This window comes from Copadichromis virginalis, linkage group LG1 (assembly GCF_057382275.1).
Source record: "Copadichromis virginalis isolate Kocher_CV1m ecotype Utaka linkage group LG1, C_Virginalis_male_GT1.1, whole genome shotgun sequence".
Lineage (NCBI taxonomy): Eukaryota > Metazoa > Chordata > Actinopteri > Cichliformes > Cichlidae > Copadichromis > Copadichromis virginalis.
The window spans coordinates 27,004,048-27,030,708 of record NC_140618.1 but is presented as its reverse complement, the minus strand read 5'-3'; the positions used below and the strand labels follow the sequence as shown (position 1 = coordinate 27,030,708).

Here is a 26,661-nt window from a genome sequence, read left to right as displayed (position 1 = left end):
GTACATCTCCGACCCAGTTTTCTCATTTTATCATTAAGAGGTGAGGCGTGCGCAAAGATCAAGCGCATCGCCTCAAGGTCGATGCCAGCTTGCCTGCTGAGGGTGGAGCAGCTAGCACCGCATAAATACAAGTGCAGTGAGTAAACTGTGGGTGCATATGATTTAAAACAGATTTAACTTAGCAGATGCACTCACAGTTGGCAAATGTATTCAGTGAGCTTTGTGTAGGCCTACCCACTCACTATCTTCAGAAACAACCCATTCTCATTCCCAGAGACTTTAAATACTGCGATTTTGTCAGAGCTGCTGGCATCTCTGAGATATGCGCAAGTGTCCTTTGGAGTTGCTACACCAGTTATAGCGACATTTGATGCTGGGCACAAATGTTCCTACAATATGCAAAAAAGGTAAAAAAGTCCACAAAGCTTGGTTTGAAAAACTGGTGAATGCATAGCTACCATTCATCTCTTATTGTCTCACACACTGTTTTTTAGGTTTGTTTAGTTTTTTTTTTTTTTTTGTTAAATTTGGTTTGAATTCACTGTTTAATTTTTTTTTCTTCTTTGGTTAAGTTTATTGTTGTCTATACTCGTTGAAATTCACCTGTTGGGATGACAGCTAAAATAAATGTAATGTATTGGATTACCAATTAGCAACAAGGAATCATATCAACTTCAAAACAAGTGATTACCAAATAGATTATTGGTGAACAGGGCTTTAGGTTATCCCATACTCAAAGTCAATAACAACTTTAAAAGTATTTAAGCCAATCAAGAGCCTAATCAAGTGGTTTGGTTTTTGGCTTTTGGCAACCAGTCAACCCAAATTCATACAGTAGAAGAATTATAAGAGAAAATTCATTAAAACAGTTTCAGTCAACAGTCAACATCCTTAAATGTTGACTGTATAATTAACAATTAGACAACGTACTCAGTGGTCCAGCAAATTTACACTACCTTTGAACCACATTACATATCTTGTACTGACATCAGGGGACAATGTTCATGAATTCATTGGAATCTCGAAAGAATAGAGATTTACAGTGTTACATTATATGAATGTGGGATTTTCAAATGTCATGAACTGTTGGCTAAGGAAAGCATTTCATCCTATGGCAGGTCAGAAATTTATGCTATTTGTTCAACTGGTATTTACTGCATAACAATTAATGAATAATGAGCTGTACATATCTCACACCTTCCGTCCTACTGTCTATAAATACAAATAAGGCTATGGATATGCTTACACAATTTGGTGCGCAGAGACAGATAAACTCTAACTGCCTTGGCTTTCAGAAGCTCGAAAAATAAAAGAAATAAACAATTAAATAAAGCATAAAATAAAATTGTATTAATTTCATTCTGTTAGCAGTATTTTACAGGTAAGATACAATGTAAAATGCTAATTTTAGAAGCAGCACCTCAAAGAAGGCCTCATCCATTAAACATGACTTACTAGCTTAAATATTTGTAGTTTTTCAGCACACTGCATCATTTTTGTCCTTAATCAGCGGCCTTCTCTTTTGTTAGTGTTGTTTGCCTGTCAGCAAACTATTAACAGTGACAGCAGTGGTCTTTGATCATTGACCTGCTTCTTGGCAGGATAATGATTTTATGTCCTGTGTATGAGCGATATGTTACCTGCTGTGGCACTCTCTAATACGTGAACTCAGTGGACCCAGGTTAACTCGTTTTGAGTAAGTCTCTGTCAGACTTAAAAAGCCTCACACTGTTTTCCTACTAGCTGTACAATACGAGTCATTCTGTTGACAAAGGCAAACAGTATCTAAAAGGTGTTTGACACTTTCGTGTTCTGAGCTCCAAAGTATCTTCTAACGCTATTGAAAAGAACCCCATTCAGTGCAACATTTTAAATGCCGACCTTGACAGTAGGTGGTCTTTCCACGAGGCTTTATTCAAGATTTGACAATAATATTACTTGTGCCTTGTTTTCTAAAATGTTAAGACCGTTCAAAAGAACTTCAAGAATCAAAATGACAAAATGACATGAATTATTAAATGATTACAAGTCTCCAGTTGTCGTTTTGCAAGCAGAATATTGAAAAATGATTTATTTGAAGTAATACAGGAAAGTATTAATAGTTATATATAGGTTGCGGCTTTCATCTAAATTACAGAAATACAGCGTGCATACTACTGGGTATCTGATAACGTCCCTTTTTCCTTTTTTTAAGAACAACATAAAGACTGTCTTTGTAAATTTTCCTTAGTTTCACTATGATGAAAACAAATTAAAAAAACAACAACAACCCCCAAAAAGAAATATTAACAGATGGATGGTAACCAGGGATGTAGCAGTTTCAGTCAGCATTGTAGTTTTTTGATATAAAAAAAGAGAAAAAACCTCACAGTAATCTATGAGCCAGTGCTACATAAGCAAATGTAGTTAAATCTTAAGACCTTGCAGGGCCCGGTTTCCCAGCAATGATTGATTTTAAAGGTTAGGAGTGCTTTTTGGAGCTTTTTTTATATATATAAAAGCTGTTGTATTTTCTCAAAACAACACTTACAAACAAGTCCACATGGAGTTCTGTTAATGCTGTTGAGGAGGAGGATGAATTGATTGAAACTAACCTATAACATTGAATACTCCATAGAGGAGTTCTGGATATTAAAATATTAAATATATAAATATATATTAAATATTATATATTATTAAAATATATAAAATGTAACATACGACACAAATGACACAGTAGAACGAACAGCTTGATTGCGTTGCAGGAAAGAAACACATTTTGCAGTCAGCAGTGACAGCCTTCAGCCTTTGGCATTTTATGTTAGTGGGTGGAAGTAAGTTTCAGAGTGAACTTTGTGAAATCTAATTTGATCGACTTAGCTTGTGCTCGACGTATTCCTATGCACACATTAAGCCATTTTGTTATTAAATTAATGTTACTGTACTCAGATCACTTGATAAATGGACATTGAAAAAAGAAAATAACCACCAATTTAAGCACACAACTGTGAAATAAAAACAGAACAAACAAACAAAACACATAATTAGGATAGAGAGCAGATGAATTATAGAGTATTAAACCTACAGGCAAAATTCTCTCAACTCTGATTTAAAGGAGTACAAACAAAAACATGTAAGCATAAACATCATGTTGCCAAAATCCACTACTCTGCACTCCCCCTCATGATAGTGTTTGCAGTCATCATTTAGAAAGCTCTGAAATCTGTGAGACTGATGTCTGTGTAACGCACATAAAACAGCCCACTCATCTAACAAATTAGTTCTGAATCAGACTTTTTAAGTGCATTAATAGCACCCAGTAAATGTAATACAATATTTTTTGAAATTATTGGATCTATTTACAAACCAGTATCACTTACATCTGCTGCTAAATACTCTGTCAAAAGTCACTACATAATTACACATAGAAATGAACCTGGTTCTTTGGGCATGTTTTATTTAGTAAGGTATTTGTTTAATTAAGTTTGATATTATAAATTTGATTCATTTTCTGATCCAAAACTAGAAAGGAATTGCCCAAAAATAATAATTTAAAGCTTATCAGTAGTTCATGTATCTTATTATGTCACTTGTATTGTAATCAAGATTTTTTTTACTCCTGAACTGGCTCAATACAAGAAACTCAATCCGTTCATTAGTCATTCCAGTTACTGTTGTTTTGAGCTTCGACTCCAGATGTAGAGTAGCAGAAATGGAAGATCCTGGGGAGTTTTTAATGAAGAAGTTTTAATTGTTAGGCTATGTGAACTGTTTTTAATGCGTCTACCATCCATAATTTACAATGCGTTAGAAACAGTAGAATAATTAAACGTTTGAATTACACATAAGCGCAGAGATTCTTTATGGTTATTTTGCTTTAGTCTTAGACTTAGATTTAACCAGTGGATCTGTAATGTGTAATTATGGCTCGCTCGTGCTCATTATCACAGACATTATTGCAGATGGAGCAGATACCTGGAGCCTTGGGATGGATGCAAAGGGCAAAGAAAAAGCTGTCAGTGTAGGTTACTAAATCTTACAGATTATTGAGTTGGTAAGAATTGTTCAGTAATCTCTATTTCGACTGTCTGGCAGTAATGCTGTATCACAGATATTTAAAATAGAATGTGAGCAAAATGCAAGTAAAAAAAACCTGAACATAATTTGAAGAGATTTCAGAGAGGTTTACATACAGCGATCAAAATATTAAAGAACACAAACATGCAAAATTTTGCTCTGAGCTGGAAAATGGTGGGCGAATGTGTTCATTCTTTGCCTCAGAGATTGCAGTGCACCGCTGGATTGGCATGTCCATGGCCTGTACTGAGGCATTCCTCCTACTGTGGCCACTGTAGTGCGTGAAGAGTCAGCAAGATACGAATCTGTTGCAGTTTAGGAAATAACCTCAGCACACCCTCGGGAAATACCAGTTTGTGCAGGGACACTGTGTTTTGCGCCATGGCTGGCAAAGTTCATAGAGTTAATATACAAGTTGCATGTGGACTGAAAACATTTGATTCCTATGAGAAAGAGTTTCTAGGAGTATCTAAAAAGTGTTCTGGAGGCATGCTAGAAATCGCCAGAGATGTGAGAAATAGGTTTAATATTTTACCTTAACGTGCATTTAGGTAATAGAGCCCAGGAGCATTTCTAACGTCCATCTTTCATCATAGTTTATATTTTAAAGAATGAACTTTACTGAGTAAATCTATTGACTTGAAATTAAAGTTTTTATTTTATTTTATTAGGTTACACTAATAAAAACTAGTGCAATAAACGATAAGGTTTATTGTAAAGTCATTCTCAACAGTTCCTTCAAAACAAACAGAAGAAATCAGCTGCAGTACTTGAATGGCTATAAAAAGTTGTTTTCATTAATAGGCTTTTTTGGTCTTTCACACTGGATGTGCATGGATGAGGCTCCCTAGACTGCAAAGAAGTTGAAATAATACATGGTTGGAGAGTGCCCAGAATAAACAGAGAAACAAGTGGGGTGAGCTAGATAAACCAGCCATTATTGACTAAAGTGCTACATAAATTATTTAAAAACATTGGAGACAAGAAATATAGAGCAGTAAGACAAAAAAGATCACTTGCACAATCACGCATACAGAAATACACACACACACACACACACACACACACACACACACACACACACACACACACACACAAAGTCAAAGGCCAATAGATATAGACTGTGAGATGAAATCTGAATGAAGTTGTTGGAGTGGGTGGAACTGATGTAATGAGAAAGGTTGTTTTTCTGCTCCAGCAACAATCCTTAAGCTTAAAATATAGACAATAAAACAGCCAAGAGTCGCATGCCTGATGACCTTAGCGTTCTACGGAACAAATGGGATCAAAACAAACAGAAATGTAATAAATCAGTCTCACAAACAACAACAGAATCTTTAAGTAGTTTCTGATTTGAGGACAATCTGCCAGCTGGGTAGTCTACCTGATGTTTATCAGAAGACTTTCCTGAGACAATAGTGTATATCTAAGTGAGCATGCATGAATAATTTCTTTTAAGTCAGAAGGCGATGGAGAAACACATGCATATTTAAAATATATACAGATAGAAATATCGGTTACCCTAAGGAATTCCTTTCTGTGCATTTAAAAATCACATATATGCAATATATGATAATACCATTGTGTGCAAATTACATTGTTTATTATTATTATTATTATTATTATTATTATTATTATAAAGGCTGTGGAAGTGGAACTGGATTGTAAAGTGGGAAGGATTCCCACCAAAATAGGTGTCTCCAGGACCACTTTTTCATTGCGACACTCACATACACAAAGACAGGTTCACAGAGTGATAACAATACTAGCCACACTGTGTTGTTGATAATTGTCTTGGTGGCTGCAGGTCTGTGTGGCTGAGCAATGACTTATACTAAACATAGAGTACTTCTAGTGCTAAAAGACTGTGCTGCGGACCTGGCGGACGTCTTCACCTCTATATATAACACCTCGTTGTCCTGTTCACTGGTACCATCCTGTTTCAAAGCAGCAACCATCGTTCCCATCCCAAAACAGTCAAATGTCACATGTCTGAACGATTTCAGACCTGTGGCACTCACCCCCATTCCCGCCAAATGCCTGGAGAGACTGGTCATTAAACACATCAGAGCTGCTTTTCCACCATCCCTGGACTCGCACCAGTTTGCATACAGGGAGAACCGGTCAACCGAGGATGCGATCGCCACAGTGCTGCACACATTACTGAAGCACTTGGAACACAGGAACACCTATGCACGGCTCCTCTTTGTAGACTACAGCTCGGCTTTTAATACCATCCGGCCATACAAACTCCGTCCCAAACTCCACCAACTGGGACTTAACTCCTCTCTGTGCAACTGGATTGTGGACTTCCTCACTAACCGTAGACAGAGTGTCAGAGTGGGTAAGAACACCTCTTCCACCCTTGTGGTCAACACCGGTGCCCCTCAGGGGTGTGTTCTGAGCCCTCTGCTATACACTCTCTTCACCCATGACTGTATTTCCTCCCGCGCGTCCAATCTCATTGTTAAGTTTGCAGATGACACTACAGTGCTCGGACTTATATCCAACAATGATGAGACAAACTATAGGACAGAGGTGCAACAACTAGAGTCATGGTGCCACGACAATAACTTGGTCTTAAACACCAAAAAGACCAAGGAGATCATTGTAGATTTCCGGAAGAGGGGTCATAACAACCATCTGCCTCTCTTCATTGGCAGTGAGGCGGTGGAGAGGGTGAGCAGTTTTAAATTCTTGGGGGTAACTGTGACCGAGGACCTGTCCTGGGGCAACCATATCACCTCAGTTGTACGGAAGGCCCAACAGCGCCTCTACTACCTGAGGAGACTGCGGAGCGCACACATTCCCAGATCTCTGATGTTGAACTTCTACAACTGTGCCATCAGCAGCGTTCTGACGTATGGATTTCTAGTGTGGTTCCCCAGCTGCACCAAGGCCGATCAGCAAGCACTCCAGCGGGTGGTGAAAGAAGCTGGCAGAATTATTGGAACAAGTCTGCCAGAGATCAGTAATATCTTCCCCACTCGCTGTCTGAGGAGGGTGCACAGTATCCTGCGGGACCAACATCACCCTGCGCGCCACCTTTTCCATCTGCTGCCCTCAGGGAGAAGGTACAGGTCTATACAGGCCAGAACATCCAGACTGGCCAACAGCCTGTATCCACAGGCTGTGAGGCTCCTGAACTCTCTGCCCCCCTCTCACGGACAATAACCATATCCAACTTCTTAATAGCAAGGAACTGGTCTGCATTGGTGCATCATATCTTTATTCTCTTCCCCCTCCTGCCCCCCCCTCTTTCTTAAATAGATAACTATCATATCTGATATCATATCTCACAGTACAATAATATTGAACGGGTTGCATTGTTGTATTTTGTCATGTTTCTCAGGTCTTTGTCTGAATTTCTACGAACATTATTGCTAAGGATTGTCTTATTGCATTGGAGTCACACTGGGTTAAATATGTACACTTGGGTTTTAAGGGGTATTTATTATTTTCTTCTTTTTTTTGGGTTGTATGGAAGCCCCAAACGCAATTTCATTGTTCTTGACAATGACAATAAATACTAAATACTAAATACTAAATACTAACAAGCAAAAGTGTGCTCATACAGTTTAGAAGAGCACACTCACATAAGCAGCTTTATCTTATCATGTGATATGTATCATGCAGTGTGGGTGTAAATCTTTAAATCTGTAGTTAAATACATTTCAAAGTGAATTTTTTTTTTTTAATTTCATTTTGCATTTTATTGGTTCTGATGGATAATCCAAATTGTCACTAGGTGTGAATGTCACTTTTCTGAAACAAGCAGACAAGAATATTATCGTAATATGTAAGCTATGTCCTGGGGAGAAAAAACTATCGGCCACTGTTAATAGCAGGAGTAATCTACTGAAGCGCCTGACACGTAAGCATAGACAAACACTTCTGAGTAATCCTTGTTCATCATCCATGGATAACACTGCGGCAACTCCTGCTAAGCAGGCAAAACCTGATTTTACTTCAGCAGCACAGAAAATGTCTGAAGGTGAGCTTAAAAAAATGATTGCAGGCTACATTGTGGAAGAGATGCTACCGCTGCGTACTGTAGAGTCTCCGTCTTTAAAAATGTATTTATTATTTAACCTTCCTGCCTTCTTGGGACCTTTTTGTGCCACTGCTATGTGTTAAATGGCTGCCATTTCCACTGTGTTCAGTGGAATATAACCAAACTTGCCACAGGATAGTTTTTACCTGTCAATGTTAATATTCCAGTGTGAATTCCTTAAATCAGCCTAAAATGGCTGAGCAGCAGAAATCCCCACACCCATCACCCTGGGGACCATTTTCTGCCCATTGACTTCCATTATAAACGCTATTTTTCAACCCCAAATTATCATCATATGATTTTATTTTTTCTTCTTTTCTTGGATGTCAATGAAGACTCAGGGCCTTGAAGTTTTAATTTTTAAATTGCAAAAAAAAATGCAAAAAAAATAATGGCAGGTCAAAATGTATGTTGGTGCCAATCTTTGGTCCATCTAAAGGCCTACTTATAATGACAATCACATATTACTTCAACTGGTTTTTTGTGGAAATATTTAGTTTCGTTTTTTGGTTTTTGGGGCTTATAACACAGGGCGCTCATGTAATAACACTGGGATTTGAAGGGTTAAAACAACGAAAATATAATTAAAACTTTACATGAATATTTCAGGGAGAAGTAGTTTTACAAGGTTGGCTAATTTAAAGTGGAATAAAATATGGATATATGGTCTTTTTATGGCGTGGCTGAGAATGGTCCCTAGGGTGATGGGTGTGAGTTTTTTAAAGGATGGCAGGAGGGTTAAAGAGTTTGATTTCTATTGTTTGCCCACTCAAGGTTTATAGGGATTTTAAGAAGTATTTAGTTAAATTACTTATTTAGTAATTAAGTTACTTTTCTGACACAGTAATTAGATAAGTATTTTAAATACAATTTTGGCTAAGTAATTAGTAATTAGTAATTAATTACTTTTTTAAAGTGACTTACCAAACACTGGTTATATACTTTAAACATAGACTTTACTTGCAGTCTAAACAGCTATTTAGAACCATGCTGAAATTCATGAGCTGTGATGGAGCAATTATCATCATCAGTGACAATATAAATGAAGGAACACTCTCTTTTTTAATAATAAATAAATACACAATACATAATACATGAAAGATGATTTTTTAAAATGAGAAAATTGCATTATATTGGTAAGAATGCCATACAACTAAGGATCATTGTTTTCTGACATGGATAAACAAGTGAACAAGCTGCAAGTAACATGTTTAACTTTAAATGAGAAACATTCATTTATCAGCTGACAACATGTTTACAAAAACAAGAGTTGTGTGTGACAAGGGTTTAATAAACCCTAATAACTGTGATCATTAGATTGTGGTCAAACAACACTTAGAACAATGCAGAACAGTATTTGTCATAAAGAAGTTTGTCAAGTGAGTTTAGCATTCTGAAAAATCATTGTCACTGATTATTGACATTTCTTGTTTGACACAATGCAGACATTGCTCAAAAATTGTTGACTGTATTGGAGGTGATACACCAATGGATGTATCCATTAAGGAAAAATGAGCATTCCCTGACTGTTCCTGGAGGTTCCTGGCTGTCACTGGTTGAAATCAGTTGGACTGCACCAGAAATGTCCTTATGATTGCTAGCAGCTTTGTCTGAAAATACTCACTAACTACTAGTCCAGCTTTACTAAAATCTGATGAAATGTGAGACATATTGGAAATGGAGAAGTACCCCAACCCCATGCATACTATGGGTGACTGCAGCAGTATGATGGAAACCAAAGTAATCACAAGGAGTTTCTTGCCAACCCCTTTGGGAAATACACTTTTGTTTTTTGTTATTTGCCAGGTTGTCACCGATTGGTCTGTAGGCCTGCATAAATGGGACTTCAGCAATCCTTTTCCCAGCAACTGTCATCAGTCTCCAGAATAGTGGAGAAATACAAATTTTTCCTTCGTTACCAGTGTTTGGCAGATGGCTGTCTCTAGACCTAGACTCTAGACCTTATTTACTTGATCCCACATTGTCCAAACTGGTGGGCAAGTTAATGTTACATGATTATTGGTCATATGTCTGTAAAACTTTAATAATATGTGCTAATGTGCTTAAGATTACAGCAAACAAACCGTGCTTTACATACTACAGCAAGTGATTATTCTATTCACAAAATAACAAATGATGTTTAGGACCCTAGTGGAAACTGCATCCCTACAGCTTTCTTTGTGGTGGTCAGCACACCACAAAGAAAGAACTTACAGCAAGAAGTTCTGAATCCAGTCTGGGCCTCTTTTGGCATTCACATGTTCTCTGGAGGTTAATTGGTGATTCTAATTTGATCATAGATGTGAATGGTTGTCTGTCTCTGTGCTAGTCCTGCAACAGATTGGCAACCTCTCAAGGATGTACCCTGCCTCTAGCTCGATGACATCTGAGATAGGTTTGCAGGAAGATGGAGCCTAATGTACAAGAAAATGGATAGATGGATGGATTGATGGTTCACGTTGAGAAATGCTTATACTTATTTGTTGTGTAGTTGATCATTAGCTGAAGTTTATATTTGAAATGTTTGAAGATTAATGAGCTTAACAGAAACATGAGAACAAAATACTCAAATGCAAGATTGTTATGTCGTCTACAGTGACTGTGAAACTACATTAGCCATTAGTCATTGATAAGCAGGAAATGATGACTAACTCCTTTGTTCAAGTATCCTGCTCCATTGCATTCCACCCTGCTTTCTCTAAAACAGGGGTGTCAAACTCAAATACACAGTGGGCCAAAATTCAAAACTGGAACAAAGTCACGGGCTAACGTTAATATTTATTGAAATATATTTATTCCTCCAGATATAAGAATGAATATTTTCTTATGGACTCAAACACGTTTTGCTGGAAAACTGAATATGGAACAAGCAAAGCTTAATACTAAACAATATATATATTAGCTGTATAATACCAGTAGGCCAGCTCTAATAGTAATTTGGTATGGCTTCGCGGGCCAAATGTAATTAGGCTGCGGGCCAAATCTGGCCCACGGGCCAGAGTTTGACACCTATGCTCTAAAACATCAAAGCATCTTTTCAAGCCCCACATCCATCAAGTATCACTACCCCTATTTGATTCTCAATTTGGAAAGAAGAAAATATTTCATTAAATATTTTCAATTTTTCATCAAATATGTTTTGTTACTGTGAAATATCATATTTCCATTTTGTTAATCACCAACACATGTCTGGCCATTGGGATTAGGTAATATAATTTTGTTTAATTTTCTAAGGATATTTTTATCAGGGTGTTGGCTGTTTAGTTCCTCTCAGTATCATGTAAATATGCTTCAGGCAAGAAAGCTGTCACAGTTCCATGTTTTTGTAATTCTTAGTGCCAAATTTCTGGTGCTATATTTCAAAATCCATTCCAACTATGTCTCTACTGCAAAAACAATTGCCATCTTCACTGCATTTTACTTTTGTGAGTGACAACAACAAGACACCAAGCTTCTTGTGAGTGAACACGTTTAAGATCACGTTTAATGCTTCACACAAAAACAGAACTGATTTACTTTGAATTTATTGTATTTTCTTTTTCTACTGCTTTGCTGTAGTTGAGTGTGGCAGTACAAAATAGATTTGGAATACATACAGTAGAAACTACAAATGGGAAGTTTCTGTATACTACTGTGTATAATTATTGAACACATTATGGCAACATTCAGATAGTAAAGTCAGAATTTGGCATGGACAACATAATAGTATTAATCTATCCAGTCTTGTCAATCATTTAGGCTGCTGGTGGTGGTGGTATTCTGGTATGGGGGATATGTTCTTGGCATGTTCATTTGTTCATGAGCTCTGGAACAATGCCCAGTTGGTACTGATCGTTGTTTCAGTGTCACATGTTTTTTCTGATGGCTTCTTCCAGCAGGATGAGTGATTTCCTGAACATGGCAGTCAGTTCACACAACTCAAGTGGCAATCTCAATTCAGTAGACTACTTTTGGGATGGGGTTAAACTGGTCATGCAGCCCACTAACCTGTTGGATCCATATGACGGTGTCACTCTGGACCATAATCTCTGAGGAATACTTTTACCACCTTATTGAATCACCTGATATAAGCAGGGTGTACCTAATAAAGTGCCTGATAAAGTTAATGCAGCTTCACAATCAGAAGTAAAATACTAACATATTCACAAATAAAATGAGACAGAGATACATAATGAGAAGAAAATGTAGCTTGGTAGTGAAACTATACAAGACATGAACTATGTATAATTGTTTCTTAGCGTTACAGGAAGCAGCTGGTAACTGCTGCGAGATGTTTTGAATCATGCTGGTATAAAGAAGACAAATTTCCCCTGAAAGAGAGTAGTAGATTTGGGCTCTTGATGCTACCAGGGCTTCACTGACATTAAATATCACATATTTATCTTTCAAAAATACTGAGATATTACTAAATAATTTTAACACAGCATGTAAACTATGGAATCTAACAAAATACCGATATAGTTAACCATTCAGACATAGATTTTACAGTAAATCTTATAATATGGTATGTTTGGAGAGAGGAAGAGAGTTAGGGCAAAGAGATAAAAATACCAAAGATCATTATGTATTTTAATTATGATGACTTCTTCTCAGTGCTGGGGTAAAATGTGTTTAAGGCTTGTGAATAAAATATCACTTTGTGCTTCAAAGCGGTGAAAAAGTCTGTCATCTTTTCTTTGTTCATTTCAATTCACAGCAACGTGATGTACAGTATCATTACAAGTTTCCATGTCTGGGCAATTAAATTGATTACCATATCACAGTATGGCCTTTTCCTAGACTTCTGAGGTGAAGTAAGAGTGTCCTCTTGCAGGTTTATCCTTGGAAATTGGATACCTTCCATGTTGAGTAATATTCCATTATTTTATATTCTGTGGAAGAAGGGAAGTGAAGGTCATTGCATTGAAATGGTAAGCACATATGACAAGACTGCAACATTAATTTTTAGTGATGTTCCATCATCTGGCTCTCACAGGTAAACAAACAAATTTAAACACAAACAAAAAACATACTTTCATGGTTTGGGGATTTGACTACGAGGGTGATTCGTGTGAGAAGGGTTGAGCAGAAGCTACTGGCCTATAAAGGGATAGAGAATCTCCCACGCTCTTCCAGCAATTTCTTATATTCCATATTTAATTCTATTCATGCATCATTTTCTTATACTCTGTCTCTAAGACAATAGCAGTCTCTTACAAAAACTGTTTTCCTCGTCATGAAATTAATAAATGATCACAAGACAAAAAATGAGAGATATACATGAACTGCTTTGGTACCGTAGTACCGTTGCGTGACCCTCTAGAAGTTCTTTTAGTACCCTGAGGCCTCCGCACGTGTTTTGATTGCACCATCAGACATATGTTGCAAGGATATTGCCAGGTCTATAACTGTCTGATTTTTTAGTGTTGCACTTGTATTCATAATTCATGGCATAACACATTGAATTGCTAATTTGTATTGTAATTCAGTGCTTTACTACACAAATTAGAAGAATTTTAAAACACCCTCTCGACTGAATAAGAATAATAGTCTGCTCGGTGTATTAGTCTGATACACTGGACTCTTTGCCAGCAGCTTTGTTGTTTCTGTAGTACAGATGCTCAGCAATTGACTATCCAGGATGAACAAATAGCAGGCTGTCACTCAGTCTGGCAGCCGTCCGACCACCTCAGTCACAGACAGCCAGTGATGCTATTGAGATGGTGGGATGCCAAAAACAGTAGATGGCTGTCACAGATCTTTTGACTACATCTCTATATTATAATGACAGATCTAGAGTATCTATTTACATATAATTTAACTCAGTTCAAAAGATAGTTTTCTAAATAATTCAGCTTGATTCTGTCTAGGCCATATTAAGTTTACTTTAGAGTTTGATTTTACCTTGTTAACTGACTCACGAGACAGCCAGTTGCACCCAGGTCATTTCTGTTTTTTCTTCTCTTGGGGGAAATTCAGAGAGATGATCTATGCATATTCCCCTTAAACCCACTTCTGCCGTATGTAGGGAAGTGTGTGTTTGTGTGTTCCTAAATCCCATTGAGAGAAGAGGAAGTAGCAGGGTAGAGTAGCTAGGGCCCCTGACCAAGCCTGTGGGTGGGTGGCATGGATTCATAAATCAGGGAGCAGTGTTAATCTCTCTCAGGTATTGGAAAGCCAGCCCTCAGTAAATATGTTGCCCCGGGATACAATGGGGTTTAAAGGATTTCTGTCTCCAAAGAGAAATTAGGCAGGAGCTTCAGAAGTGAGCTAAATGGAAATGCTTGCTGGAGCATACAGAGAGAGCAGGGTGCCGCTGTCAGCTAGTAAACATAGTCTCAGAGTAGCCTCAGTCATTATCATGGCAGCCGGTGCCAACAGCTAGGGTGAGCAGACGGGAGGGCTGATGAAGAGCATCTTCTATGCAGATGATTAGTCACAATAGGGAGGAGGACAATCTGAGGTCTATTGGATTATACTGCTGGGAATGACAATTGTCTTTGTTAAAAGTAAAGTGGCTAATTACAACAAATTTTGTGTTATCGAATTTTTCCAAAAATATATTTTTTTCGTAATTTGTCTGATCCCTTGCGTAGCAGCATTTTCATATTTCAATTATTTTAACATTTCAGCAGTAGCACCCAAGGGTGAAGTGAAAAACACCTTGTTATGAAGCTCTTCGAAGGTGGAATATATTTGGCATCAGCTAGACAGTTCTGTAATTTGTTGAGATAGGCACAAAAAATTGGCAGATATAAGATAAGATAAGATAAGATAGGATAGAACTTTATTAATCCCTCGGGTGGGTTCCTCTGGGAAATTCGACTTCCAAAAAAAGCACAGCAACGACCAAAGTTACAGTTACAGAACTGTTATATATATACACACACACACACACACACACATATATAAATACAGAGACAAATATAAATAAAATATACAAAGGGGATAAATAGAATAAATAGGAATAAAAAATAAAAATACAAGTGAATTGCACATTTCAAGTATTGAGTCTATTGCACTGTTGACTATTTACAAAAAGTATTGCACAAGGTATTGTACAGTGAGGTGAAGAGGCACTACAGCTTAGTTGTTCCCCCCTCCTTTGTCCTCCTGTTTCCCCTCCCTCTCCCCTCCAGAGAGGAGTTAAACAGTCTGATGGCGTGTGGGACAAAGGAGCTTTTAAGTCTGTTAGTTCTTGTCTTGGGGAGAAGCAACCTGTCACTGAACAGACTCTTCTGGTTGTTTATGGCCGTGTGCAGAGGATGCCCAGCATTGTCCATAATGTCCATCAGTTTCTTTAATGTCCTTTTCTCTGCCACTGTCACCAGAGTGTCCAGCTTCATGCCGACCACAGAGCTAGCCCTCCTGATCAGTTTCTCCAGCCTGGATGAGTCCCTCTTTGCTGTGCTGCTCCCCCAGCACACCACAGCATAGAAAAGTACTCCAGCAACCACTGACTGGTAAAACATAAGCAATTAAAGACAAAGTTTGCACCAGTAAAAAGTGTTCCTAGAAAGTGTCTGTGAAGGTTCTCAGTCATCCAGGTCATCGTAGTCAAAGGAGCTTGCAAAGAAAAGCGTCTGGACTTCTTTAAGTTACTTGAAGACGTTTCACCTCTCATCCGAGAAGCTTCTTCAGTTCTAAGGTCAAATGGTGGAGAGTCCCAGATATAACCTAGTGGGAGTAACCCCCCACGGAGGGACAAAAGGACCCCCTGATGATCCTCTAATCGCCTGAGCCAAGGTGTGAAACTGGGTGTGGGTGCCAATCAGCCAGAGTTTCGGGTGTTTTCATTGTGAAACCTGGCCCCACCTTATCATGCGAATTCCTGAGGTCAGATGGCCCAGGATGTGAGTGGGCGTTAAGGCGTCTGGGAAGGGATCTCAAAACTGGATTATAGATGGCAGAGAGTTGGTGTCGTAAACCCCCACCTCTGTTCAAAGATGGTCGCTCACAGTGGACATAGATGGCTTCTTGAAAGAGGAGTGAAAGAACCTGTTCCTAGAAAGGACTGCTAGCAAACCACCAAAAGGGTCAAGCTCGTGCATGGGCAGTGAAGGCAGACTGCGTTATTCAATCCCCGAGATGACTTATTGTAGCCCAGAAAGGTGACCTGCTGTCTTGTGTTCATGATCATTTACTTGAAAAGAAACAGACGGATGAACTATAGGAAGGCAAGTCGGTGGAGGTGGTATGATGCTCTGGTTAATGTTCAGGCAGGAAGCCTTGAGTTATACCATTCGTGGATTTTATAATGATAAATCTAACCAGCCTAAACACTCTTGATGACCACATTTAATTCTTGGCATGCTTCAAATTTTGTTCAAAAATGGTCTCAATAATATGTCAAAGAGTTCAATTTGTTGTACCCAGAAGTGTACCATTCCTGAGCACAATTGCCTATGTTCCTTGCAAAGTCTCGATTGTCCCCACTTTCTGATCTCCCACTGGCTGTCCTCACATTATGCTTAAAACTCCCACTCTTGAAAAGCCCTTTTGCAGAATAAGACTTAAAAACTAAGTCAATTAATTAAGGTATTTTCAGTTAAATAGCTGTGGGAAGCACTGGCATTCCATGCTTGGCCAAGACTAGCAAACACACTACATGCATAATGTGCCTGACTGCAATTGAACCAGATGGCACAGTAGCGTGTGTATCCTTAGCCTCCAAATACCCCTGATCTCAATCTAATTGAGCATCTACAATATGGGATCCAATGGAATAGCCAGACTGACTAAAAGGATCTGCTTTTAACTTCTAGATGCCTGACAAAACGGTATGTCTTTAGAGGTCTTGAGGTCAAGGCAGACGATTTTAATATCGTAGCTGATCAGTGTAGAAGTATATTTACTCTTGGCAACTATATTTATGTGTATGTATTAGTCAAGTCATAGTGCTTGGTCAGCCATTTGTTTGTGTAGATAATAGAAAATATAGAAAAAGTGAATGTTTTCAAGAAGCTTGAGAGTTTTTTGACTTACCCTGATATCATACTCACAGTTAAGCAAAATCAGAATATAACTATTTTATCACATTTCTGTAGCCACTGATCTCTTTTTAGGATTCCTGAGACATGAGCTTATCACAATATATCAAAATGCTTTGGGCAAAAGTTGGCATGCCAGATTGCTACAAGAATACCTAGTGATATAAAAAAAAAAGAATTTAGTAATATTCACAATATTCACAGAGAGGCAGAGTTTTAAATGTCTGTGAGGGGCTGGAAAAACACAAACCTAAAAGGTATTTTCAGTTAAATAGCTGTGGGAAGCACTGGCATTCCATGCTTGGCCAAGACTAGCAAACACACTACATGCATAATGTGCCTGACTGCACAAGTTTGATCACAAACTTGTGAAAATATTTCTCTGTAGGAAATGTACTGTAATATGCTGTTACACTGCAGTGATGAAGCAAAATTTTAAAAGGTGTATAATGGCCAAGACAAGTATATAGAAGTTGACAGACATGGCCGTTTGATGAAAATGTTGAAAGGTTTGAATCTGATAAAACATTTTAGAAATTTGACTGTATGCACAGATGTGCATCTGCCTATTTATTGAATATGATGGTCTTATGAACATATAGGAAGCATGGCTTTTACTCAATGTAATTCATTTTTGCTGTGTTGTATTGACCAGGCAGCATTATAATTTTATTAATATTTAAGTAAACCCTGAGCTAGGAGCAAAGTTAATGTTACATGTTAATGTTAGTAGCATGGACACTGGGTGTTCGTATAAGAAGACCTTATGTGATGTTCTATATAAGCAGATTGTAAAAATGTGCTAAAAACACATTTTTCAGACAGTTACAAAAATAAATATCAAACTTGAATTATCAGTTGAGAGTTCCTGGAAAATTAAGAGCACCCAAAAGTTTAAGACGAAAAAATTGATATTGCAGACAGATGTGGACTGTCACAGCTAATGTTTTCACACTTGCAGATGCCGATGTATAATTTGTGCTTGTTTACATACATAATCAGTCGACATATAAGGTTCATTGAAGAACTTAGGTACAGCCTTTCATTCAGTAGCTTGTAGAATTACCTTTAAACCAATAGGGTATTATCAGTCTCTCGCTGATGTCTCTCATCTCTCACATCAGATTTTGGCCCATTCTTTTTTAAAATGCTGCTTCAGTTCATTGAGGTTTGTCGTCATTCCTTTATGCACAGTTCAGCACAGGTCCTCCCACAGCGTTTTATTCAGGTTGAGGTCTGGACTGAGCCATTGAAACTTCTTGATTGTTTTCATTTTTCGGTTGCATGACAAATTTTTGAACAAACTTTACTTGTCAGACAGATAAAGTCACATCTGACTTTAGAATACTTTTGTATACAGAGGAGTCCATGGTCAACTCAATGACTGCACAATACCCAAGTCCCGTGGATTCAAAACAAGAACAAATTACCACCCCTCAACTAGCGTATTCGACAGTTGGTATGAGGTGAGCTTATTTGCTGTGGTTGGTTTTTGCCAGACATGACTGTACATTTCCTCTTGTGTGCTCAAAAGACAGTGGCACTCATTTCATGCATATAGAAACATCCAACAATTTTGATCTTACAAAATTCCATATGTTAGTAAATAAGAGCAGTCAATCAAGCATCTGCATACTATTGCTGTGCTGCCAGATAGTATACAGATAGTATGCATGCTTATCTGAATGTGAGGTGGAGAAAGCACCAACAATGTAAGAGAGAAGCCGGCACCACTGAGGCAGAAAAGTAGGAGAAAGACTGACTTGAGAACATAAGATAATTATGTCTGAGGTCCAGAGAGAAAGCCAGAAAAGGGGCAACTTTCCGAAGTATTTCTACAGGAGCGGCAACCATTAAAAAAGAACTAAAATGTGATGTTTGGGCTGAAATAATGGGGACGCTGAATAATGTTTCCCCTGAGAAACTTACTGTGGTTCAAGTGACTTAAAGTTAAGTTATGAGAAAAGACTAACAGACTGCTGGAAAAAGAAGAAAGCAGGTGGAGGACAAAAACGGAAGGAGCACAAGATCTGTCGGACCATGATGAGAAAATCACTGCAATGAATAAGTCTGAGATGCAGACTTTTTGCATTTTCTTTGAGTATTGCATGGTTTGACTTTGATGAATTTGCTGGAATGTCCACTCCTGGTAAGCCTTTGGCTTCAGACCATTAAATTGCCCAAAAAATTGCTATAAAAGCAAGTTGCTTCTGCTTTTATAAAGGTATTCGGACATGTTAATGATCAATTAATCAAATGGATTTGATTACCAGCACCTGGCTGCTACTTACTCTCCTAATTCTATGGAAGCAATATGCGTGTGCTTAGTTTTTCACAGGACTGCAGAGTCTGTGCTAATCTGCAGGACTGAGTCTGCAGTCCTGTGAAAACTCTTTCACATGACCATATGTTGGATTTTTCTATTTGTCTTTCACCCATGTCATTGATGTTTGCTGTCACATTTAATAGTCCAGATCCCACAGTGCTTTGATATATATATAAATATATATCAAAGATATATCTCACCTAATATATATTAGGTGAGATATATATTAGAATATAAATCTTAAATATTGTGGGTTTTTTTGCTAGAGTGTAATGGAGTAATGTAAACCTACAGACCTTAAGAGTTAAAGAGACGGAAGGGGGGACAGACCAAAAGTGTGCAATAGAAAGAGTATTTATAGGAATGCAATTTAAATAGGTTATCATAGCATTAATGTTCCACTTTGACTGGTCTCCTTTAACGTGTCACTATGAGAATTCTCCCAAAGAAAAGCGGTATCTTCAGAAAAAAGCTGCACCTTAACCCTGGTGAACTGATCTGGGGGTAGTGAGTGCTGTGATAGGGACTAATCCCCTGCTGTGCGCTTTGAGCGGGACTCAGGGTAATACACCAGAGGACACCAAGGAGAAGTGAGGAACAAGTGCTAAGAAAGAGACTTCTGACAAACTGAAAAATGTGTTGAAGTGGTGCTGTCACCGTGATGAATCCTTTCAGACATCTTTTCAAAATGGGATGGAATCTTAAACCGTATGCATTGCATGATTCTACAGGAAGACTGTGTTTCTGTGTGTGTGTGTGCGTGCGTGCGTGCGTGCGTGCGTGCGTGCGTGCGTGCGTGGGTGGGGATACAGTGAATTTCTCAGTGAAGCATATGGCACAAGCATATTTAGCTTTTGGAAAACTCCACTAGGAGTCTTGCTGATGCCTCCTGGTTAATTGCAGAAATTTACCAATTTAGATTTCAGATTGTGACACTGAGAACTCTGGCAGATGTTTGGAACGTTACATTTAAAAAAATAAAAAATTCCCAGGTGCACATTAGACGGTGCAGTATTAACACGTGAAGCAAACACAGGTTCAATTGACAACTATCTTTTATATACCTACTTGTTTAATTAGTATGATAGTAGAACCTTGAAAGTTGTTTTCTTTTTATTCTTATCTAATGACTGAATGGCCCACATGATCCTTCATTTGCATTCAAAATGTTATTTTATGATCCTTTTTTTGTAAAGTAATTTGCGTGTGGTTTCATTAAGATATTAATTTCTTATAATGATAATCTGTTTTTTTTGTACTATGAGTACAAAACTTCCACACATCTACTACTTCACCAAATATGAAACACATTATGAAGCATAATTGAACAATACAGTTATAATATATGATCCAATAAGCATTTGATGCTTGTAAATGTCAGTTTAAAATAGGTTAGTGTTACTGGGCTAGAACCACTTTGACATTTTCTATGTAAATACAACATGTAAATACAATAAATTGCCAGGCATCGCTTGTGATGAGTCAGATCTAAAATAAGTCCTAAAGTATTGCAAATGCAAGAAAACATAAGAGGTGCTGAATTATTTGTTTGCTCCCCCATGTGTCAAGCACAATATCTCTGTCACGGTCTGGCTGGCAGACCGTGGGGATGTGGGGAAAGGAGGACCCAAAACGCAGACTCTGCGATGCAAACAGTGCTCTTTATTCACAGTGAAAAACTGTAAACACAATAACTCCCCGTTGCTCCCTTGAACCCCGTGTGCGTGCTTCCCTCCGACGTCTGTGCTCGTGCTCGTGCTCCCCGCTGTTGTGTTTCCGCACACCCCGTGCGTGCTGCCTTTCTGGACCACTCTTCCTCCTGCAGGGAAACCATAGAGGCAGCCATCAACACTAACCCTCGGCGGGCATATACGAACAACACAGACATATGCTGACACACTAACTTGGTACGATAACTCAATGATCCCGCGCCGGTGGGAGCTCCAACACTCTCCTAAGTAGCTCCCCCGACGAGCCCTGATCACCAACAGGTGTGGCAGGAACTTCAGGTGTGGCCAGTCCTTCGCAGGGCCACACCCATCAGGCTCCTTCCTCCAGCCACACCCGCAGACATACACACGTATACACCCACACCCTGTCTATACATACGAGTGGGACACAGACTAACACAGCATTGTGGAGAAAACACACATCACCAAATAATAATAATAATACTAACAACAATAACAACAGTCAAAACTGGTCACGGACCCCCGAGTCCTCCAGAGCCGGGTCCGTGACAGTACCCCCCCTCTAAGGGTCGGCTCCTGACGACCCAAAAACACAAACCAAAAACAGTACAACCAACCCAGGGCGGGCGGCGGGAGGTCCAGGACGGAGGGCAGAACCAAAACAAGCAAAAACCCCCAAAGAAAACAACCCCCCCATGGTCACAGTCCCAGAGTCCGACCGCGCATCCCGCAGCGGAGCAACAAAAAGAAAAAATGCCACAAAACAGTCTCAGGCGGCCCATCAACATAACAAAAGAGTTCAGGGGGCCTACCTCGAGTCCAATGGTGGCGACATTGCAGCTCCGGCGGGCAGCCACGGGTCCGGCAACAGCAGAAAAACGGTTCTGGGGGCCTGCCACTGCTCCAGTGGCGGCGGCACTGCTGCCCCTCCGGTGGCGAGCCCCGGGCCCAGTAGCGGCGGCGCTGCTCCCCAGGCGGCCTGCCCCGGGTCCGACGGCGGCGGCGCTGCTCCCCAGGCGGCCCGCCCGGGATCCAGAGGTGGTAGCGGCGCTGCTGCTCCTCCGGCGGCCCGCCCCGGGTCCGAAGGCGGCGGCGCTGCTCCCCAGGCGGCCTGCCCGGGATCCAGTGACGGTAGCAGCGCTGCGGCTCCTCCGGCGGCCTGCCCCGGGTCCGACGGCGGCGGCGCTGCTCCCCAGGCGGCCTGCCTCGGGTCCGGTGGCGGCGCTGCTCCTCCGGTGAGCAACAGCGAGGTGTGGCACACGGTTCATGACGCGCTGGTTCGTTGACCTCCGGCTCCGGCTGAGCGGGTCCCTCCTCGGCTGCTGGCAGCGAGGGCCCCTCCTCGGCTGCTGGCAGCGAGAGCTCCACCTCGGCGGCTGGCAGCGAGAGCTCCCTCGGCTCGCCGAGCTCCTCCTCGGCTGGCAGCGCCGGTTGTTCCTTCCGCTCGCCGAGCTCCTCTGCTGGTGGTTCGCTGAGCTGCTCCTGCTCGCTGAGCTGCTCCTGCTCGCTGAGCTCCGGCTCCCGCTCGCTGAGCTCCGGCTCGGGCAGATCGAGCTCCTCCCGCTCGCTGGGCTCCTGCTCCGCCACGCTGAGCCGCTCCTCCGGCTCGCCGGGCTCCTGCTCCGGCTCGCAGGGCTCCTGCTCCGCCACGCTGAGCCGCTCCTCCGGCTCACCGGGCTCCTGCTCCGGCTCGCAGGGCTCCACAGCTGGCGGTGCGGGCTCCTCCCGCTCTCCGAGCACCCTGAGCACCTCCGGCTGCGCTACAGCTACTGACGGTCGATCTGGAGGTGAAGATGGTGATGCGGTGTCTGCAGGTGGGGAAGGTGAAGGTAGAGTAGGTGATGCAGATGGCGAAGCCGAGAGTGCTGCGGTCGCTGCAGTCTGATGGGACTCTGGTGGAGAAGTAGCTGCAGAGGGAGGAGGTGATGATGGTGCGGCCGCTGCTCCCGGTGGACTGGCCAACGATGCAGGGACAGACGGGTGAAATGATGGCAGAGGTGGTCCAGCAGGCATATCGACCTCCAACTGAGGATGAAGGTGAGAGGCTGACCGGACTGAAGACTCAGTCACCAGCTGGGCAGCAGACTCCGTTACTAGCTGGGCAGCGGACTGAGTTGAGGGTGATATGGCTATTATGAAGGGTGGAGAGGATGAGAATGTTACAGCTGGCTCAACAAATTCCAGGGGTCCAGAGGCAACTGAGGCCTCCAGTTCGGCCTCTGGGGAAGCCCTGGGGAGAACCTCTGTCTCCATATGGCCAGACTGAGCCAAAAAGTCATCTGGGTCTGTATGCTGTGAACTCCCTAGCTCCCAGCTCACAGTCTCAGAGTGAACATCTTCTGAGTTTTTGGAGGTAAAGCAAACAGTTTCGGACCCCACCGACTCTGAGCTAACTACCTCAGGGCTGTCTATGCAAAATTCTGCCCCAGCATTAGCACTCAGGCCACATTCGTCCGTCGGTGGTCCAAAAATCCCCACTGGGAGTTCAGTTACACCTCTTACAGTTTCTCCATTGTTAATTGCCGTAGTGGCTATAGTCTCTATGTCCATGTTCACAGGAAGGGAATTTACGACACCGGCAGAGTCCATTTTACTCACTGTGGCGTCCAGAGCCGCTGGTCCTGAGCCTTCGACCAGCACAGGAGTGAGTGTAGAGGTGGCTGAACGCTGCTTGCGAGGACGCCTTCTCCTCCGTGAAGGCGGGGCCGGGTGTACGGAAACAGTCCTCTGCTGTTCATCTGTGTTTTGATTTTCAATGACAGGAGTAATAGAAACAAATGAGTCGGGTTTACTCACTGCGGTAATGAGTGCTGTCGGTCCGTCGCCAGCTGACCGGACTGAAACCGCAGGAGTGGGTTGAGGTGTAATGGGGTGATGATGGCGAGTGCGACATCCCTTCTGTAATGGAGGATCAAACAATTGTGCCACAAGCATCGACGGGAAAGTCCTCCGCCGATGCGCAAAAAACCAAGCGGCTAGAGTTTCTAGGTGAGCAGCCGAACCTTCCTTGCTCGGACTGCCCAAGCCGAATAAATCAAAACTAGAGCTCTCTCGTAAAATAGTGACCAATAGCCTAAGGTTGTTAATGTCCAAAAAGTTCATGGTGAAGGTAGTGGATGAGAGATAATTGTCAAAGAACACTACCTGTATATGTCTCTTGTGTGGGTCTACAGCCTGGATTACGCTCCGGCAGTAATCCCATAGCTGCGTGAGCGATCTCTCCTCCGTGGCAACTCCTGAGTTTGCTGGGTCCATGGTGGTTGGCGGGATCATTCTGTCACGGTCTGGTTGGCAGACCGTGGGGATGTGGGGAAAGGAGGACCCAAAACGCAGACTCTGCGATGCAAACAGTGCTCTTTATTCACAGTGAAAAACTGTAAACACAATAACTCCCCGTTGCTCCCTTGAACCCCGTGTGCGTGCTTCCCTCCGACGTCTGTGCTAGTGCTCGTGCTCCCCGCTGTTGTGTTTCCGCACACCCCGTGCGTGCTGCCTTTCTGGACCACTCTTCCTCCTGCAGGGAAACCATAGAGGCAGCCATCAACACTAACCCTCGGCGGGCATATACGAACAACACAGACATATGCTGACACACTAACTTGGTACGATAACTCAATGATCCCGCGCCGGTGGGAGCTCCAACACTCTCCTAAGTAGCTCCCCCGACGAGCCCTGATCACCAACAGGTGTGGCAGGAACTTCAGGTGTGGCCAGTCCTTCGCAGGGCCACACCCATCAGGCTCCATCCTCCAGCCACACCCGCAGACATACACACGTATACACCCACACCCTGTCTATACATACGAGTGGGACACAGACTAACACAGCATTGTGGAGAAAACACACATCACCAAATAATAATAATACTAACAACAATAACAACAGTCAAAACTGGTCACGGACCCCCGAGTCCTCCAGAGCCGGGTCCGTGACAATCTCAGGGACTGTTGATCTGATTTTGACACAGTGTGGTAGCATGATGCATCTCACTGCTGCACTCAAGTATTTAAAATGACACTGAATAGCTGAAGGCAGATCAACAATTAAGGGTCAACAAAGGTGACATATTTGTTAGTGACAGGCTGACAGGGGCTTCACGGCAATAGAGGACAACATGTTTACTCTTGGTATTCGGTAGATACTGCTGCATTTTATTCTGTTTTCAGACAGAATAGTGGTTTAGATATATATTTTTTGTTTTACAAGAAACGTTCAAGTACTTCTTACTCCTATATTCGTGTGAATGATGATGTTTGTGTCATACAAACTGGTAAAAGCATGAAACTAATGTACTAGTAAGGAGTATTGCTCTAATTTGGAATGTTTACAAATGCATTCATAGTTTTTAGCACTTTTAGGACAATATTTTCATGATTTTAAAGTAAAGGTAAAGCTTGCCGTATGAGGAATGGGATTAACATTTTTTTTTCTTCAGTTTGTGTTGGGTTCTTTTTCATTGATATTTAACGAAATAATGAATTAATAGTTGAGGAAATAGCTGATGAAGTTGTGTGTGTGTGTGACAGAGAAGGAGACAGAAAGATGAGTACTTAACACAGACTCAGATAGGCACAACTAATAAGAGGTGAGAAAAAAAATAGACAGAGGGATGACAGGTAAAGTCAAGGTGAGCTGACAGAGTGAGAAGTAATCACTGTAGGAGTAGAATGCATACTGATACTGCAAGCGATAAGTGGGAAAAGGTCATAGACAAAATAAAGCAGATTTGAGAAGAGAAATTTTTGCAAACACTCAGAGCTTCTCTGCGTCGACAATAGCACAGCGAAAGAATAAAGGCAGAGTTTCCCACAGGCTGACACTGCGATGGCGGTTGATAGTATAAGTGAATGTATAGTAATTCTGATATATCACAGCCTGGAATGGATCATTGATTCAGTTATTTACCTACACTACTGACAAATCCTGTGGTCAATAGCGAGCTCTGCCACATAATAATGTCACAGCTAAACACGGAGGTTTTCTGTGGTTGGCTTCACTTTGTGTATGTGATGACAATATGATGACTTGTACTGTGCAAAATTTCTGTCCATGGTCCTTGATTGCAGAATATATCATATAAAAATGAAAACGAGGCCACTTTATTATAAAGTACATTTAGAGTTTAAATGTGGGGAAAAAAACAAACAAACAAACCACATTTTACATTTTTTGTAAAACTGTAAAAGAAAACTCAGATCAGCTGTATTTTAAGATGCTTAATGCACATTCATGTTTTTGAAGTGTACAGAGAACTGGTAGTGGTGTTTTGTCATTGGTAAATAAAAACAACCTTTAGGATAAAGATTTTCTCTTTGTGGTTCAACCTTTCATCATAGTGATTTTGCACATTAGAGGTGTCTAAAGGGATCCTATAGTTCCCAAGCTGACCATTTAAATGTAATTCATTGTAATTTAATTCTAGGAGACCGAAAATTGATTGACGGTATTCTGACTCAGCTAATGTCATTGCCTTTATGTGTATACTCCAAGCTGAAGGGGAGGTGCAACACCCTCCCTATACGTTCTCTTCTGTTCACTCCACACATCAACTGCTTCCTTTCATTT

The 26,661-nt window shown here is 41.0% G+C and overlaps 2 protein-coding genes and 1 long non-coding RNA gene across 6 annotated transcripts in view; 1 reads left to right on the top strand and 2 right to left on the bottom strand.

Annotated features, from left to right (window-relative positions):
* Positions 1-26,661, top strand: part of pcdh9 (protocadherin 9) — a 200,820-nt gene that overhangs the window by 138,156 nt on the left and 36,003 nt on the right. The window lies entirely within an intron of this gene.
* Positions 21,048-22,142, bottom strand: LOC146718876 (uncharacterized). The gene is made up of 2 exons (XR_014920477.1): positions 21,310-22,142; positions 21,048-21,224 (listed from the first exon to the last, which is right to left on the bottom strand). It is a non-coding gene; the product is annotated as an uncharacterized LOC146718876 (long non-coding RNA).
* Positions 22,361-24,338, bottom strand: LOC146718875 (uncharacterized). Its single transcript, XM_085464436.1, has 3 exons — positions 24,241-24,338; positions 22,610-23,834; positions 22,361-22,553 (listed from the first exon to the last, which is right to left on the bottom strand). The coding sequence occupies exons 1-3, from the start codon at positions 24,296-24,298 to the stop codon at positions 22,361-22,363; spliced, it is 1,476 nt and encodes a 491-aa protein (XP_085320562.1). The 5' UTR covers positions 24,299-24,338.